Consider the following 19365-nt stretch of genomic DNA (forward strand, 5'->3'; position numbering starts at 1 on the left):
TTTTAGAAGAGAGATGTGTTCATCACCAATGCCAGGGACCCACCTAGCCCGCCCAAAAAGGAATGTTTACATTTATAACCCACGGAAAGTTTTCACGCGCCATGGACCATTAGCTGGCCAGCTACGAGCACGGCCTTTGGCCGAAATGACATCATTCCATAATTCCTTACTCGCTGCTATCGTTACCAACCTGCGCCGAATAAAAACACAGCAAGAAACATGCAAAGAAAAATATGAATTTAGTAGCTGTAACCAACTTTCTAATTCCAGGCCCAGATCTGTCATAAGAACAGTCCCTTTGAGAGTAATTTAGTGGTTGTAACCCATTAACAAATTTTGCAACAGTCCGTTGGACATTTCCTTAACAGTTGGCAACAGTTCGCAGATCGCTAGCAGATCGTAAGGACGCTCCTATCAGCAATCCCGTGAACTAAAAATAACAGAGCATCACTGGCCGTCGAGCTTCCTTGTACAGCAAGTGGAGTGAGTGGAGTGCCTAGACTAGGGCTATGCCCTTCTCATTTTGCCATTTTTGTCTCTGAACAGTGTCGGCTATTGGTACCATTACCGTAACAAACCACTTACGAAAAAGGATTTTATGAAACCAACACAAAAAAAAAAAACAATACCAACGGTACTACTTCAGCCCGGCAATCACCTTATTTAAAATGTTATATTAAATGCAAACTAATGAAATCTTACTTGGAGAGCATCTCAGAGGAGACATGTGTTCATTGCTATGTCCAGGAACCCACCATCCCGCCCAAAGAAGTATATTTATAACCTAATGAAAACTGTTGCACACCATTTTCTCATCTGAAGTAGCTACTTGCACACCTATTGGGGCATTAGTACAGCCCGTAGACCGGCGTAATTTATAGTTACAAGCGAGTGGAATTAGTGAAATCTTACTTTGAGGGCGTCTCAGAGGAGAGATGTGTTCTTTGCGGTGTCCAGGAACCCACCACTCCGCCCCAAAAAGAACATTTACTTTTATAACCTAATGGGTCATTCCATGAAAATAGGGACATAGATACAGAATATTTTAATATTTTCTGATAGATACTGGGTGAAATTAGGTTGGCGAAACTTTAAAATATAATGGGAAAGTATCAGAATTCAATACATTGAGTACGTTTTCGTTATATTTGCACCAAAAATTGTCGTATGCTTATGAAAGCTGAGATGGCCAAATAGTGCTGTGATCTTATGCCACTTTTTATACTGAAACAAGGAATCGCATGTTTAGATTAAAAAAGCATATTCTGGTAAGCAGTTTGCGATACTTATTCTCATTTGCTTTTTGTATAATCACTAAAAATGATAATCTCTACATAATGAAATTGACTGTAATGCGATTCACGAAAATATGGAAAAGTTTTCCTGTAGCTAGATGCAGCGATGTTGTTTCGTTTAAACTTGTTTTTCTTCTTCTCATGACACTATCTGGGAACACTTATAATAAAACAATATTTATTTTTTGCCTCTAATGCATTAAAATACGAAAAATAAACATGTAACATGAGTCACGAATTTCGGCCTACGACACTGCGGCGGCGCGAAATATTCTGCGGCAAATTAATGACACTTCAAACTGATGCTCACATTGCATATTTACAAAACTGCTGGTAATATCGTTTCTTAACAAACAAAATGTATTATATTTCAGGCTAACTGCACAGTAGTACACAGCAATTCATGAGTTTAGTTTAAATCTGTCACATTCCCTACACTCGCTTCAGACAACTTTCAGGTTATGATTGACAAAATATAACTTATGGCTAACGAAACAACTTCATATTTAAAGTAAATTGTAGATACTAACAAGTATTTTACATAACTTGCAACCTCATTTTTACTTCACTTTTTAGGTTTACAAGACGATTTGAGGATGCCTATGGCAGCAGCAGAACGCCAAAGAAGAGAAAAGTTAAAAAAGGAAGGGAAATATGATGAATACAGATTAAAACATCAGGAGGAAGCAAAGAAACACAGAATGAAGATGCGTGAAAATTTGAAGAAGCTACCTGGAGTAACAAGGGACAACGTACAGAAAATAAAGAGGCAAGAGGCACGACGGAGAGTCGCAAAACACAGATCACTAAAGAAAAAATCTTTAGAAAAGGTTCAGAGTGCTGAAACTGAACAGCCTGCATATCGGAGTGCCCAAGCCTTAGGTAAAGCAGTATCACGACCAACGAAAGCACTTCCATCATCACCTCGCCACCGTTGTCAGGAAACTTTTTGGTGACAACTGTGAAGAGAAAATTTTGAATGCTAGACTCCTAAATCAAAAAGTCAGGCATAACAATTCTCTTGATCAGGAAGTGATCCTCCAGATTAAAAACTTTTGTCAGGATGATATAAGTAGAATGGCTCCTGGACATAAGGATGCTATCAAAGTAGTAGACAGTGATGTTGCAAAGTCAAAAGTGCAAGTGCGACATTTGATGTTAACTATATCAGAAGCTATCCAGATGTTTCAAGAACAGTATCCCCATGTATTTGTTGGTCGTAGCAAGTTCGCAAAGCTTCGGCCACCGTATGTCCTTCTCAGTAACAAACTGCCACATAATGTTTGTCTGTGTAAGTGCCACGAGAACTTTAATCTTGCATGGGAAGGTCTTCATATTGCTGACAAAAATGTCCCACTGTTTAAAAACAATCTCTTAGATAGTATTATCTGTGAAAATAGCAATGAGAATTGTTGGCTCAACAAATGCTCTGTATGCTCTGAAGGAAAAGGATTTTTAAAATTCATTGGAGATAGAGAAGAAAGGGAGGCAACATGATGTGTATGGAAAAATAATGGTGAAGATCTCATCCATAAAGTCGTGGAAGAAGGAAGCACAACTGAACTTGTTGAGTATATCTGTAGTATAGTACCTCAGTTCCTTGAACACAGCTACGTTAAGATGAAACAAGCTTGAAAGATGAGGGCAGAAGCCAAGACAGAAACCTTCGAGTCCACGGCATTAATTCAGGTGGACTTCACAGAGAACTACACCTGCGTCTCACAAGATGAGATTCAGAGTGCCCACTGGCAGCAAGCACAAGTCAGTCTATTTACTGCTGCAGTGTGGTACTCTGGGAAAATGCAGCCCATTGTATTATGCAGTGATAATCTAACTCACTCAAAGGACACCATTCTAGCATACATAGACATTTTACTGGGAACTTTACCCAAGGAAACAAAACAAGTCTTTATCTGGTCAGATGGTCCTGCTTCGCAATTTAAAAACAAACGCATTGCAGCATTTCTCCCTGAACTGTGCAAGAAGCACAGAATCAACCTGCAGTGGAATTTCTTTGCAACGTCGCATGGGAAGGGCCCAGTTGACGGAACTGGTGGTGCTGTCAAGAGGAAGGTATGGAACTCCGACAGCGTAAACGTACTGTTACATGTGCTTCTGAATTTGCAAAGGCATATGTGGATGGGCATGTGAAAGTGTTGCAGTATCATCCATGGAGATCCTGGAAAGGAGTACAGCTCTGCATTTCAAGGATATTGTAATGAATGTAAAACCAGTTGCTGCCATTTCAAAACTACATTGCCTTACAGCAAATGAATCATCACTTTCAACGGCATTCATAACCAAAAAAGGGTTTAATGAAATCGACTGTGAAGTGAATCCTGGTGACTGGTACATGGTACAGTATGATGAGAAGTGTTACCCTGGTGAGGTATGTGAGGTAATAAACAATGAGTACCTTATCAGTACAATGGAACAGGCCGGAAGTTACTGGAAGTGGCCTTCTAGTCCAGATGAAATCTACTACACTTCCACACAATTAATCAAAACGTTAAATGCTCCTACAGTTGTAAATGCCAGAGGACACTGGAAAGTTTGAGTAGGAAAGTGATGTAACATAAGTCATTCTGTTTCATAATGTATGTGTCAAAATTAGTAATCAATCCATTACATAGCTGTTCTTACATTGTACGTGTTTTCCTTTATATGATCTCTTATATTACTTGTAGTACACTATGTCCACAAATGATCATGAAATCATTAACAGACCAGAGTTTAGCATAAAGCAGAAATACTATTTGATGTGTCATCTCAACAAAAAATGAGCCAGGGCACTTCAAAAAGATGCAGAAAATGTTAATATATACATTATCTGCGCACTTTGTAGCGATAGATTTACACCCTAGTGCTGAAGCGGTCGACCTCGGCAATCTTCGAGATTCGTAGTGGCAATCTTTGAAACACAAACTGTGAATCGCTTATGCATCGCTGTCTGGCGTACACTTTACGTACTAGTACTGTTATTTACACAGCAAAGCCAAACTATAGAATTCACTCTAGGAATAAGATTCACATCGAGAAATGTTATGTAATATTATATGTGTGTGCGACACAGTTGTTGGCTTAAAATAACAAAGATTTAGAAAATTCATATCAATCGATCATATTATCGATTCATTCCAGATTTCATTTCCATTCAGTTGGCAGTACTAACGGAACCGGAAGCGCTCCCTCCTTACTCCTCAAACCCGTACACAAATCTATCGCTAAAAAGTGCGCAGATAGTAATTTAAAAATCCACTAATACACAGTTAATCAAAAAGTTAAATGCACCTCCAATTGTAAATACCAGATGACACTGGAAGGCTGAATAGGTATAGCAGTGATGTAACGTGAGTCACACTCATTAGTAACATGAGTCACGATTACTAATCGAACAATAATATAGTTGTTCTCAAAATATATGTTTTTTCTTTATATGACATTGTACACGAATGTCTATAGTACACTATGTTCAGAAATGATCATGAAATCATTAACAGAGCAGAGTTTAGTGAAAATCATAAATACTGCTTGATGGTATGTCATTTCCACGTAACATGAGTCACAGAACTTTAAAAAACTGTGGAAAATTTTAAAAATATATATATTTCTTAAAGTGCTTGAAAACAAGTAAGCAATCTATAGGGAACTTAATAACCACAGAATCAAAGTTACACAATTACTTGTTTGTGTACTATGTAAATTTAATTTAGAGTATAAGCTCTCCAAATGCAACATGAGTCACGTGGATTGACCCTAATAAAGATTATTACATGCCATGTTCATTTCTGAAGTAGGTACTTGTATTCTTATTGGTCAATGTAAAGTGGCACATGACCTCCTGCCCGCGAAGTATGTTGATAATCCGTTACCAACCGCAGCACAATAAAAGCGCAAGTAAATGTAACATGTGAAGAAAACAATGTACAATACGGAACAACAATCAAGATAGACCAAAGGTCTTGTCCACGGCAAGAATCCTAACCGTCCAGACCAATGGTCTTGCCTAGATCCTATCCTACCCGTATACGAAACTAGGGGCCTAACACCGCTTCCAACTGTCCAGACCGTTTACGTCGCACATTCCTATCTACAAAATGTCACTGTAAAATTTGTCACAAATGGAACATAATAATTGCTTTTACACAGTTGAAGTCTAAAATCTGCGGTAAATTAAGAAATATTTTATTTTTGGTGAATATTATGTATGTCTACTTTATTACTTTACAAGTACTTTTGGTGCTACACTCACAGTAACACACGTATGTCTTTTGTTTGTCTTACACTTTCAACAATTTTGTGTGTGATGTCTGTGTTCACTGAAGTTCTTCGCTTTTGTTTTATTGCCTCAGGTGTCTGACATTTCCTGAATTGTATCGCGATATGAAAGATTTAATAGGCGACAAAAAGCTATGGCCAATGTACATAAGAAGAATTCTATGGACTAGTGATTTATTGTTCCAGGGGTCATGCTATTTTCGTTCGAACAAAAAAAAAATTTGTTGGTCCAGGGATCATGCTACTTTTCTTATCGTGAATACTATTGACCTCCATTTTGCTGTTTGAACTGGCCGCTCTAGTCATATGGACAAAGATAATGAGAGTCCACAGACATAGCACTCCGATTTCTCGGTGCTAGCCCTGGACCTCAAGAAATTAAAGAAAGACGGCACCAGCAGCGAAATAATCATTAGTCCAGCCCGTGGACCGCTATTCACAGACGCGTAACGACTGTCGTTTGTTTTCTCGCTCGCTGCCTTCTTGGATAGGATGTTCTGCAGCAGTGCTCAGTGCTGCCAACATCTGTACTTAGGAACTATGCTTCGAATTGTTCCCCGTTTTGCCCTTCGCGAAGCGGACTTCGCCCCCTAGTTTCGTATACGGTTAGAACAGGATCTAGGCAAGACCATTGGTCTGGACGGTTAGGATTCTTGCCGTAGACAAAACCATTAGTCCGGGCGATTAGAAGCCGCGTTAGGCCCCTAGTTTCGTATACGGTTAGGATAGGATCTAGGCAAGACCATTGGTCTGGTCGGTTAGGATTCTATCCATGGACAGGACCATTGGTCTGAACGGTTAGGATTCTAGCCATGGACAAAACCATTGGTCGGGGCGGTTAGAAGCCACGAAGCGGCGCTAGGCCCCTAGTTTCGTATACGGTTAGGATAGGATCCAGGCAAGACCATTGGTCTAGACGGTTAGAAGCGGTGTTAGGCCCATAGTTTCGTATACGACTTGTGCTTTTATTGTGCTGCGGTTGGTAACTGATTATCATCAACATACATGACAGGAAGGTGATCACGTGCCACTTTACATTGGCCAATAAGAATACAAGTACCTACTTCAAAAATTAATATGGCGTGTAATAATCTTTATTACGTTATAAAAGTAAATGTGCTTCTTGGGGGGGGGGGGGGGGTAGTGGGTTCCTGGACATCGCAAAGAACACATCTCTCCTCTGAGATGCTCTCCAAGTAAGATTTCACAATTCCACTCACTTGTAACATTACAAATTACGCCAGTCTACGGGCTGCACTAATTCCGCGCGACATAAAGGCGTACTGTTACAGGCCTTAAGTATGTATTCATATTTCTCTAATAACGACGGTATTTCTTAATTTACAGCAGATTTTTCACTTCATTTAAATAAAAGCAATTATTATGTTCCATTTGTGACAAATTTTACAGTGACACTTCGTAGACAGGAATGCGCGATGTAACCGTCCAGACCAATATTCTTGTCCACGGCAAGAATCCTAACCGTCCAGACCAATGGGCTTGTCCACGGCAAGAATCCTAACCGTCCAGACTAATGGTCTTGCCTACATCCTGTCCTAACCGTATACGAAACTAGGGGCCTAAGTCCACTTCGTGGACGGCAAGAACGGGGAACAATTCCTAAGTATAGAGGTTGGCAGCACTGAGCACTGCTGCAGAAGATCCTTCCCAAGAAGGCGCAAGCGTGTAAACAAACCACAATTGTTTCACGGGTGTGAAAGTCAAACGACAGTCGTTGCACGTGTGTGAAAATCTTGACAGCCGGGCTGAATTAGTAATATAACAAGCAATGGATACAATAGGGAGTTTGTCAACAAAATCATTAGTGAAATAAAAAAAAAAAAACCTTCCACCACTCTAATAAAAGAATCGCAAAAGGAAAGAGATGAGGTCACCTTCACACATTACAACATCATATACCAAATTACTAATCATTTTAAAACAATCTCTATATAGCATTTAAAACTACCATAAAAGGCACTTCTTAAACCACAAACATTGGAACTACGTTGCCTTTACTTACTTTCTTTCCATTCAGTTCAATTTCCTTTGCTTTCGTTATGTACAGTTCCCTGAGCTGTGCCTTCAGATCGCTGTTCATCTCCAATTCCAGTAAGGCTTGGGATATGGAGCTCTCGAACGGATCGGGCTCAACGCCCCCACTCTTCATAATCTTGGCACTTGATGTGAACATCTAAAAAGAGAAAAATTTGTTTGAAAGTAAAACATTACACATTCAATGAATATTAAGTACAAACATACAGAATATCACGTTCAAATTCTTGAAACAGCCTCTGCAAAGACAAAGATAGTTTGCTTTTTTTTCGCGTCCCTACAATTCTCGAGAAAAGGAATGTCCACCACCGACAAAATACTTTTTTCTTTACAATATTTCAAATACAGATGTTGACAGGAACACTAGAGACCACCACTTGAAAATACCACGGTAACATTCCCCAATTGTATCCAAAATTATCGACGTCAATAACTTCCATCCAATTAAATTATATGTATATCCAACTATATCCTATACCGACCCTTCAGCAGGAAATATATTCAATACAAGAAGCACTCAACAATTAGAAATAAATATGTCCATAACAGAAACTCCTGACAGAAAACGTGTCTACCTTGGCCAAATACACTCTAAAAGAAGATATATATGGGAAATGCAGTGTCGCCAAATGAAGAAAACAAACAGATGGGGAAATGAAAAACAAAACTTCCTCCCATAATAATATATTTTATTGCCCACAATGTGCAAACTTTACATATTACATCAAGTAAATTACAATTCACTCAAGGAGCACTTTGTTCAGAGCAAAATTGATTCAGAGAAACTGTTCTCTTCTTGCACGTCATTACGTGATATGTTTCACACTGTTCATTGCACCCCAGGCCGGTCTCCACTGATTAACATTTAACAACAACATGTTAAATTTAACATGTTACAATTGACATGTATATTGTGATTGTGTCTTCCAATTGACTTTGCATATTAACTCAGAATGTTGAAGGCCGGTCTCCACTGTTTAACATTTAACACCAACATGTTGAATTTAACATGTTACTGTTAACTTGTATATTGTGATACCAATTGACTTTGCATGTTTACTCAGAATGTTGAGTTAACACTTTTAACATGTTGGCGTGTTTTCCGCTCCAAGTGGAAAAAATGTCAAGTCAATTCGTTGTTCGTGCGTTGTCGGCACAGCTTCGGCAAATTCCATGATGTTTCCATGCCAACACATAACCTAAACGACGCAAACGACGTGCTCCTCATGAAGTAGGATTATAATTACAACACTCCGCAACAATCCTTCTCTTTGTTATAAGCTACAAATACAGTACACGCACGTGTGTCGTTCTCTCCGCACTATACTAAAATGTATAGTCAGGAATGGAGTAGAGCAAGAAGATTAATCTGGACTTAATTAATGATATAATAGAAAGGCCTTATTTGTGGGATGTCTCATCAGAGGAATACAGATATAAAGCGAAGAAAGCAGACAGTTTCCAGGAACTCGAAAATATCTATAATTGTTCCCGCGAGTAAATGAAAAAAAAAACTAGCGTCCCTCCGCTCCCAGTACAGTCGAGAATTGCAGAAAGTTCAGAAAATTCGGTAGTCGGGAGCTGACGAAGTTTATACTTCAAAGTGGTTTGCTTTTGAAGCAATGAGCAGAGTGAGGGGAGGAAATGTGCCTAATAAAACTGCTTTTCTAAATTGCAACAGTGGCAATAACAAAGGCCAATTCCTCTTCATCTGAGTCTACTGTCCTTATTTAAAAATACTAGACACCATCTAAATGTATTACCATAAATTGATATGATGAACTACCTGTATATAAACAAATGATGTTAAGTTTAACATGTTTATTAAGTGTGGACACAATGTTAAATGAAACAGTATCTGACATTTAACATTTAACATGCTGATGGTGTCACCAGTTAACATTTATCACTTTTAACATTTAAGATGTTGTTGCTAAAAGTTAATCAGTGGAGACCGGCCTTGAGGTTAACACTTTTAACATGTTGGCGTGTTTTCCGCTCCAAGTGGAAAACATGTCAAGTCAATTCGTTATTCGGGAGATGTTGGCACAGCTTCGGCAACTTCCTTTCCGTTTCCATGTCAACAGATAGCCAAACGATGCAAACGACGTGCTTCTCGTGAAGTAGGATTATAGTTACAACACTCCGCAATACTCATTCTCTTTGTTATAAGCTACAAATACAGTACTGGTACCGATACGCGCACGTGTGTCGTTCTCTCTGCACTATACTAAAATTTATAGTCAGAAATGGAGTAGAGCAAGATTACTTTGGACTTAATTAATGATATAATAGAAAGGCCTTGTTTGTGGGATGTCTCATCAAAGGAATCCAGTGATAAAGCGAAGAAAGCCGACATTTTCCAAGAATTCAAAATTATCTATAATTGTTCCCGCGAGTACATCGAAAAAACCTAGCGTCCCTCCGCTACCAGTACAGTCGAGTATTGCAAAAAAAAAAAAAAAATCAGAAAAGTCGGGCCGGGAGCGGACAAAATATATACTTCAAAATGGTTTGCTTTTGAAGCAATGAGCAGGATGACGGGAGGAAATGTGTCTAATAGAACTGCATTTCTAAATCATAACAAGAAGCAACAGTGGCAATACCAAAGGCAAAATCCTCTTCATCTGAGTCCATTTTCCTTGTCTGAAATACCAGACACCACCTAAATGTATTACCACAAATTGATATGATGAACTACCTATATATAAACAAAGAAAGTCAAGTTTAACATGTTTATTAAGTGTGGACACAATGTTAAATGAAACAGTATTCAACATTTAACATGTTGATCGTGTCACCAGTTAACATTTAACACTTTTAACATTGAACATGTTGTTGTTAAATGTTAATCAGTGGAGACCGGCCTCAATACACATACACACTCCTGGCTGGCCCGGTGGTAGGATTTCTTGGCACAGATACGGTGATGAAAGCCGTGTATTGCAAAGCGTGTCACCAAATGTCTCAACTCATATTCCTCATTCATCCAATCCTTATTTATCAGTGCGTCTGTACTGTAAAAGCTTTCCTCGATCGATTCCCTTTTCTCTCGTAGTCCTCGTAACAGCTCCTAGTACCGGTATGACGGAGTTTCCTGTACAGGCATTTGTAGTCTTAAATCCTCTATCAGGAAGGTTTCCCGTTGTAAAACATATACGTACCGGGACCGGGTGAATTTAGATACCCCTAGGACCCTCTTAAGGTATCTCGGTTTCATGCTCTCCAGTTCTCGTAGCTGTTTACATGATAGGTACTCCCATATTACTTCTAATCCGCATGTGAGCGTTGGTAGCACTTTGACTTGGAAAAGTTTCATGGCCGTCTCCAGTCACATTCTTTGCAGATGTATGATTTCACTTATGCTTCTAGATTCAGCAGCTAATCTCTTCTTTATGTGTACTGAGAAGGTCCTCCCGGAGACTTGTAGTGTGATCCCTAGATACGTGAACTGGTTTTTCAGTGTTAATGTGTGTCCCCCACATACAATGTAGTCACCTTTCGATAAGCGTCCTCCTCTCCTGAATACCATTAATTCTGTCTTCTTTAGATTCATCCTTAGCTCGTTGTCATCCGCCCATTGTGTGACAAGCTCCATTCCGTTTTGCAAATCTTTTATGTTATCAGCTGCTAGTGCCATATCATCCGCATATATGTATATGCTTATATTTTGTGCTCCCTCTTTGATATTTGTAGCGAGATCCTGGGTCAGCGCATTGAACAACAAAGGGCTCAAGGGGTCGCCTTGAAGCACTCCGATGGTCTGATCTATCCAGTCTGATTGGGATACCCCGTCACTGATATGCATTTGGTTTGTCGCTATTCAGTGTGTTGGCTATTAAAAACGTCATATCCGATCGTCCGTCGAGGCTTTCCAGTTTATCGATTAATTTCCTTCTATTGACAGTGTCAAAGGCTTTGGTGTAATCAATGAATATTACATACTTCTTCCCTTGGGCTTGTGTTCTTTCTTGTATGTCCTTTAGCAGACAACTCGCCGCTATCAGGGTGGATCTCGCTTTCCGCTATCCAAATTGTTCATCAGGTAACAGTGGTGCCATCAGGTTACTTATTTTCTGTGCTAATAGTTTGGTGAGTATTTTAAATGCCACCGACTCCAGGGCTATCCCTCTGAAGATTCTGGTATGCCCGTGTCCCCTTGTCTTATATAGCATCTTTATGACTGCCTTCCGCCATGCATTAGGTATGTTACCAGATTGCAGGCATTTGTTCATTAGCATTGTCCACACTGGTTCTAGGTAGGCTAATGCAGCTTTTAGATGTTATGCGCAAAGTCCGTCTATTCCCGGTGCCTTGTTTACCTTGGTGTTAAGATGGCCTTTCTCATTTCCTCACTCGTGAATATTGTAGTTCGTTCTATCACTTTCCTCTCCTTTAAATTTGGTCTGGATTCTTTAAGGTGGTGGTGGTGGTGGTGGTGATTATTGTTTAAGAGAAAGTACAACTAGGCAACCATCCTCCATACAACATAAATAAGAGGGAAAAAATGGAAGGGATCCGACACTCCGAAAAATGAAGACGTCGGCCAAAGGAAGACAAGGGCTACGAACGGCGTGAAAATGAAAGACTCCCTAGCCCTCGCAAACCTAATAGCGTCGGGGTCGGAAAAGAACAAGATTTGACCAAGAGAGGTCGGATAGGATAGATAAAAGTGAGGAGCCTGACACAAGTAAGTGGAAGCACTCAGCTGAGTACACCGTGGTCGCCAACCCACACTCCAATGTTCAGAGACCCTGGGGCCCATTTTAGTTGCCTCTAACGATAGGCAGGGGATATCGTGGGTGTTATTCTACCGCACCCACCCACAGGGGGATTTCCTTAAGGGCTAAAACACCTCTCATATGATTCTCCCAGGTCTCCACGGGTATGTCTGCTGGAAATCGCGGCTACCGTGGTCTGACTGCCTTATAAGGGTTCTTCTCAGCATTCTTTACAAGCTTTTCGTCTTCCTTTGCCCTAAATTCCCGCTTTTTCAGCTTTAATAGCGCCTTAAATTTATTCTTCGCTGTCTGGTAGCATTCCAGGTCTCTTTTGTCTTTCGTTCGTCTAGCTATGTGCAATTTTTCTAGTGTAATTCGCCTTTCAATGTAACACTCCTTGTCGAACAATGTTTGCGCTTTCCTAGTGCCCTCCCTTGCTGCACATCCTTCTTCGATGAATTCCGTTATTCCTGCTATGGCCTCGTCCAGATTTCCCTCGCTGATATCTTGTAGTATGCGTGGTATCTTACCAGTGTTCTCCTGGAGCACATGTGGCCTTCTTTGTAACCGTTGTGTTTTTATTTGTTTATTCATGTGTGTGTTTGTCTTGAGTGTCGTTCTTACTGGTATATGTTTTATGATTAACGCTGTCTCATTTCTTATTAGGACGTTATGCTCCAATGCATCGAAACTTCTAATGAGTGTGACGTTTATGGCGCTTCCTCCGTTGTGGCATATGTATGTGAGTGCCTTTTTGTCGTTCACGAATGTGAGCCCTTCCCATAGCAGATAGTCCAGTACTATTTCCGCTTTGTTATTTGCTTTATTTACTGGGCAGTTCAGGTCGCCTGCAATAATCACTCTTTCATTGGCCTAATGCTTCTCTGCATACCGTCTGCTATGTCTACTGCGCTGTACTCTGGTCTGTAGTATACGTCTACTAATGCACCTATTTTTTTAATCACCAATTGATTCTCCTCCTTGAGAATTGTTTCAAAGGGGGTTAATTTCGAGTTGATTAGGCATGTTATTCACCTGACGGCCTTGCTCTATCGCCCTTCCTCGCAAATGTGTGAATGTTATAGAATCCTTTCACATCACACTTTGATTCCGCGGTAATGAATGTCTCTGTCAGTATACCGATGTCAAACTCACTGAAAATGACTCTCGGCATCTGTCTTAATACGCCTTCTAGACCTTCTACGTTCCAGTTGACAACGTTCACTTCATTAGGTTGCATCTTATATGATCTATTCCTGTACCTCCAGGGATCTCTAAAGGGCCGGCATATGACGTCCTTTGGCCAAAATGCCCCCTCATAAACCTTGTCATGTTCGTTCATTGGAATGCCTATGATGAACACTCTCCTGGTATTGGTGTCACTAATCATTCGACAGTTTATTGTTCCAGAGACCCCATTTTCTTTTAGGTAATCTTCTATGTCTTCTTCCGTGGTTTCCGGGGTCAGATTTCCCAGATATAGCCACCGTCTCCCTGCACTGCTTTCAACTTGCTTTCCCATGTCTTGTGCCCCTTATCCTTTCTCTTGTTCCTTTTTCTCCTTCCCCCTCTGATGCTCGTCCGCTACTGGGTCCCTTTCTTCCTCTCACCACTCTCGTCCACTGTCGTTCTTCTTCCCTCCACTTTATGTTTTCATCCGCACTGGGTTTAGCATTTCTTTGGTTCCGGTAATCATCTCAATCGCTATTTTTTCCTTGGATTCCATCGTTCCTCTTGGGTATTTTTGCCTTGTCTTGCGTTCTTCTGTCCTTATTTCGTATTCTCTCTTCTCCTCCGTGATAGAGTTTATTGCTTCCGGTGTGATTGCATCCGTTTGTTGTGATGTCATTGATCTTCCAGCCTCATTCCTTATTTCCTCTTTTATTAACGTTTTAATGCTGTTTGTGATATCCTTTACAGTTGACAACGAACTCTGAACGTTACAGAGACTCAGCCTACAACACATTCTATAAGCTGCAAAGAACATAAAAAAACGGCGGCTAAAGTAGCCGGATTGCTAGTAATCGTGAACATGAAAATATCATGTACATATGTTATACGATGGACAGTAATGTTACATCATAAACCAAATCACTTTTGCACGTGCGAAAACGCTTCGCCAGCAACTACCGATCACATATAATAAACTAAAATCACACATATTCTACAAGAATAGACGGGCTGCCCCACAGTAAAAGAGAACAACAAGTTGATTGTTTAGAAATTTCACCTAGTCAAATAACTGCCCACGTTTTGACCATGATCGTTAAGTCTATGCGATCTTACACCGTGGTTAGCCGGTTCGAAACCTGTTGGTTGGAAAAGATTTCACCATCAAGATGTTGACCGACAGGGTAGGAGATGTAGCGGTATACAATTTCTAAACAATAGATAGCGCCAAAAACCTGGATTCAATTCCAAACCTCTCCGGAATGTTCATATGAAGTGAAGGAATATGACACTATTGATGGTGATTCGTCTGTTGGCTCGGGACTTAAAGCCTTGAGCAAATCCCTTATTGCTTTTCGACAGGATTACGCTATGTGCTGGCACCGGGTTCAGCTCGCTCCCTTCCTACAATCATGTATCACGTAATTCATTTCTTTTCATTAACACCTCCGATGACGTTGACGTCAGGAACGCATCCGCTCGTAAAAAACTATCTACGAAAGTTCATCTCACTTCACACCCGACCCCGTAGAGAGACGAGATAAGGGGATACTGACTCAACTCCCATTTCCTTTTAGATATCACGTCACGGGATAGAGAGAAATAAATGGTAAAACAATTAAAATAATATTTATAACACCATATTTAACATTAAAAATTAAGGTGCGAAATTCCTCAATTTATTCACTCTCATGACACTTTGGAACATAAGGTCTTGCCTTAGTTTCGAAGTAGTGGATAATTTCCAATATTCGGCACCTAATGAAAGGAAATTCACACTAAATTATTATGTTTACACAATTAGCTGCCTTGGTGGTGCTAAGCTTCACTTTTTGGAAACTCGTAAACATATATTGACGCAAGACCGACTACAATATCTCGGACAGAAGTTTTCTTCTTCTTCCCAATACTCAATCTTAAGATTGGTTGGCAGCAATTCGTCTTCTCCACTCTTCTATGTAATCCGCTAACCTCTTCATTTCCACACATGAGCCTGTTCCTACTTCATCTCTGATCTGTCTTGAATATTGCAGTCTAGGTCTTCTTCTTTTACCTTGAAACATTCATTCCATGACATTAACCATGAAACAATAGTGCCTATAGAGATGGACAATTAATTGGTCTCTTCTCTTTCATTGTTGCTAAAAAGGATCATTTTTCATCTATTCGTCTAAGAACTTCTTCATTCGTGAGTTTTGCTGTCCATGAGATCTTTTTCATCCTCCTCCAGCCTCACATCTCAAATGCTTCCAGACGTTTCTTATCACCTCCACTAATAGTCCACGTTTCTGAACCATACAAGGCAACACTCCAGAAAAAGCACTTAATAAATCTCTTCTTGGTCTCCACATTTAAATTCCTTGATGTACGTAGTATCCTTTTCTTGTGAAAAGCAATCTTTGCTTGGGAAATTCTGCTCTTTATGTCGAGTGAACTTTTGCCATCTGGAGTGACTTTCCTTCCTAAGTAGGTAAATACATTAACTTGCCTTAGTTGTATATCATTAATTCTGATGTCGACAGCAATATGCTGGCGGTTGCATACCATAATTTCGGTCTTTTTTGTATTTTTTCATGTTATACTTATCTCGCAATACCTTATTCATTCTTATTAATGCACTTTGTAGTTTCTCTTCGTTCTCTTCTATGACAAATACGTCATCAGCAAATCTTATCATTTCTACTCCATTTATCTTTATCCCTTCCATATCCTCTTTACATTCATCAATGTCTTTATCAATACAGGTTTAATAGCACTGGTGACAAATTACATACCTGTCGTACTCCTTTCTTTATATAAGCCTCCCATACTTCGCCATTTATGTTTATGATGCCTCTTTGGTTGTTATAGACTTCATATACTATTCGTCTATCTCTAAAATCTAGACCAACACTAGTAATAATCTTCATTAAGATATTCCAGTTCACATTATCAAAAGCTTTTTCTAAATCCAGGAATGCAATAAACAAAGGTTTTATATCGTCTAGCATTTTGTATATAACCTGTCGTAACGTTAGAATAGCTTCTCGTGTGCCTTCATTTCGTCTAAATCCAAACTGATCTTCAGATAAATGTGGTTCAGTTTTATTGTTTATTCGGTTATGTATTATTCTTGTCAATATTTTTGACATGTGAGCCAATAGACTCAAGGTGCGATGTTCTTCACATATTAGAGTTCCAGGTTTCTTTAGTACAGGGATTATGAGAGACTTTTTAACATTTTCTGGAATTTCTCCGGTTTCATATATTTCCGAAATCAGTTTAAAATATAGCCGTGTGTTTTATCATTCAGTCTCTGTGTCGTTTCTCCAGTTATTTCATCGCATCCCGGTGCTTTATTAGGTTTCAATTCTTTCACAGCCTTAAGATATTCATCTTTTGTTAAAGAGGGTCCCAGTTGATCAGTTATGTTTTCTTCATTTTCAAGGTCATTTATGTCTATAGGATCTTCATATAATGTTTCTATGTATCGCTTCCATCTTTCCTTCCACTTCTTTGCTCTCAGACAACAGTTTCCCATTTTCACCTTGTTGAAAATATCTTCATTTCTGCTCGCTTACACCGCGTTTAGGGCAAAACTTATACCATTGAAACACCAGCTTCATGACACATCCATTTATTACGAGCTGTTGACTACAACTGACTTACACACACACACACACACATAGCAATTCAAAAATGTCCAAAGAATAAAACAAATGAAGATAAACCACTTGACTAAATTAATATGAATTACCAAAACATAACCTCAATGTTGTATTCCTAAAATATGTACAAGACATGATACATGACATTTTATTTTTTATGAGAAAACTTCAACATTCCAACACTCCCCCCTTTTCTCAAAAAAATAAAAATACAACACCTCAATCAATTGTCCTCTCATCGCAAACCTATAAGCTTATACAAACTCTTAAGCTTGTTGCTTGATAAATTCTTCGTGAACAAGTCTGCAGCATTTCTCTCTGATGCTACATATACAAACTCAATTAACCCCTTTTCTACCAGTTCTCTACATACATGGTACATGATGTCAATATGTTTTGACCTTTCACTCACAAAATCATTTTTACTCAATTTAATTGCTGCTGCATTGTCAGCAAAAACTTTACAAGGTATATCCATAAAGCTTTCCAGCCCTAGCTCTGATAGCAAATCTTTCATCCAAGTTACTTCTCGAGATACCTCTGCCATTGCTATGTATTCAGCATCCATGGTAGATCTAGCAATACAACTCTGTTTCTTACTATACCATGATATTGCTCCCCCTGCCACAGTGGTTACATAACCACTCACTGATCTTCTAGACTTAGTATCTCCTGCCCAATCTGCATCACAGAACACTTGTACTGACTCCTCACAATTTTTGAAACACAACTTTAAATCTCTAGTACCACATAAATATCTCATGATATGCTTCACTTTTTTCCAATCTTTAATCTTAGGTTTTTGACAATTCTGACTAACTTTACTTACCGCAAATGCAATGTCAGGTCTAGTATTATTTGACAAATATAGCAAACTTCCTACTGCACTGCGATAAATGGTACAATCAAATTCCTGCTCATCATTTTCAGCTGCTGAATACCCACTTGGTAAAACAGTCTTACTCGGTTTACAGTCCCTCATGGAAAAATCAGCAAGTAATTCGTCAATGTATAAACTTTGACTCAACATAACCCCTTCTTTTGTCTGTTCTATTTTTATTGACAATAAGTTTGTTGCTTTCCCTAGATCTTTAATCTCTAACTCATCTGCCAACCTTATTTTAACCAACTTAACAACCTCTTTGTCACCTATTGCAATAATGTCATCAACATACAAGCCAATAATACAACACTCCTTTACATACACACATGGTTCTTTGATACATCTCTTAAAATCTAGTCTTCTAATTATAGCATCAACACAAGCATTCCAGTCTTTACTCGAATTAGGTAGTCCATAGATGCTTTTCTTCAATTTACATACATAGTTTTGGACATCCTTTTCTACAAACAATTCTCGTTGCTCCATGTATACAGTACAACTGATTTCACTATTTAAGTAAGCACTAGTTACATCTAAATGTTCTACAGTCCAGCCTCTACGTACTGCAATACCTATTAACAGTCTCATTGTTTTCCTCTTTATAACAGGACTAAATGTTTCATCAAAACTAAGGTTCATCTGTCTCTTAAAACCTTGGGCAACCAACCTGGCTTTATATTTCTGAATGTTACCCTCACTGTCATATTTCAATGAAAACACCCACTTAGAACTAATTATCTTGACATTTTCTGGTCTTTTTACAATTTCCCAAACATCCTTCTTTCTCATCTCATTGATCTCCACTTTCATGGCCTCCATCCAGTTACCAGACTCTTGGCTTGACATAGCCTCCTCAACTGTTCTAGGTTCTACTATATTTGCATGCCTAACTTCCATCACTGCCTTACAATCTGCACAAGTCTTACCTTTCCTCTGTCTTATTGACCTTCTCAGACTATTACCTGGCTCTTGTATTGCTACAGACTCAACCTCTAGTTGTTCCTCTCCGGTCGTTGGCTCAACAGCCAATGTTTCCTCTCCGTCCTCTGTGTCTAACTCAGTCCCTAATTTTATCTCTGGATCTTCAGTGCACAGTATGTCAAAGTATGTTTCACCACCCTCTGCCTTTGGTACATTTATCTTTTCCTTGATATCAATTCCAGGACTTTTCACCTTAAAGGGAAATATCTGCTCCTCAAATACGACACTTCTCCTCACTATTACTCTTTCCCTTTCAAGACTCCATAACCTATATCCATCTTTAGTACCTGCCTCATACCCTATCATAACGCATGGCTCTGCTCTGGGATCTAACT

At 39.3% G+C, this 19365-nt stretch overlaps 1 protein-coding gene across 2 annotated transcripts in view; it reads right to left on the reverse strand.

The window, feature by feature from the left end:
- Window positions 1–8250, reverse strand: part of LOC136867342 (small ribosomal subunit protein eS7) — a 79567-nt gene extending 71317 nt beyond the window's left edge. Inside the window, exons 1-2 of one of the 2 annotated variants that reach the window (XM_068227074.1) lie at window positions 8204–8250; window positions 7597–7767 (exon numbers count right to left, since the gene is read on the reverse strand). In XM_068227074.1, coding sequence (XP_068083175.1) covers window positions 7597–7767 — 171 coding nt within the window. In that variant the 5' untranslated portion in view covers window positions 8204–8250. Of the gene's footprint in view, window positions 1–7596; window positions 7768–8110 lie in introns of both variants that reach the window. The other variant, XM_067144509.2, reaches the window with a different exon arrangement.
- Between the last annotated feature and the right edge of the window lie 11115 nt (window positions 8251–19365).

This window comes from Anabrus simplex, chromosome 3, assembly GCF_040414725.1.
Source record: "Anabrus simplex isolate iqAnaSimp1 chromosome 3, ASM4041472v1, whole genome shotgun sequence".
Classification (NCBI taxonomy): domain Eukaryota; kingdom Metazoa; phylum Arthropoda; class Insecta; order Orthoptera; family Tettigoniidae; genus Anabrus; species Anabrus simplex.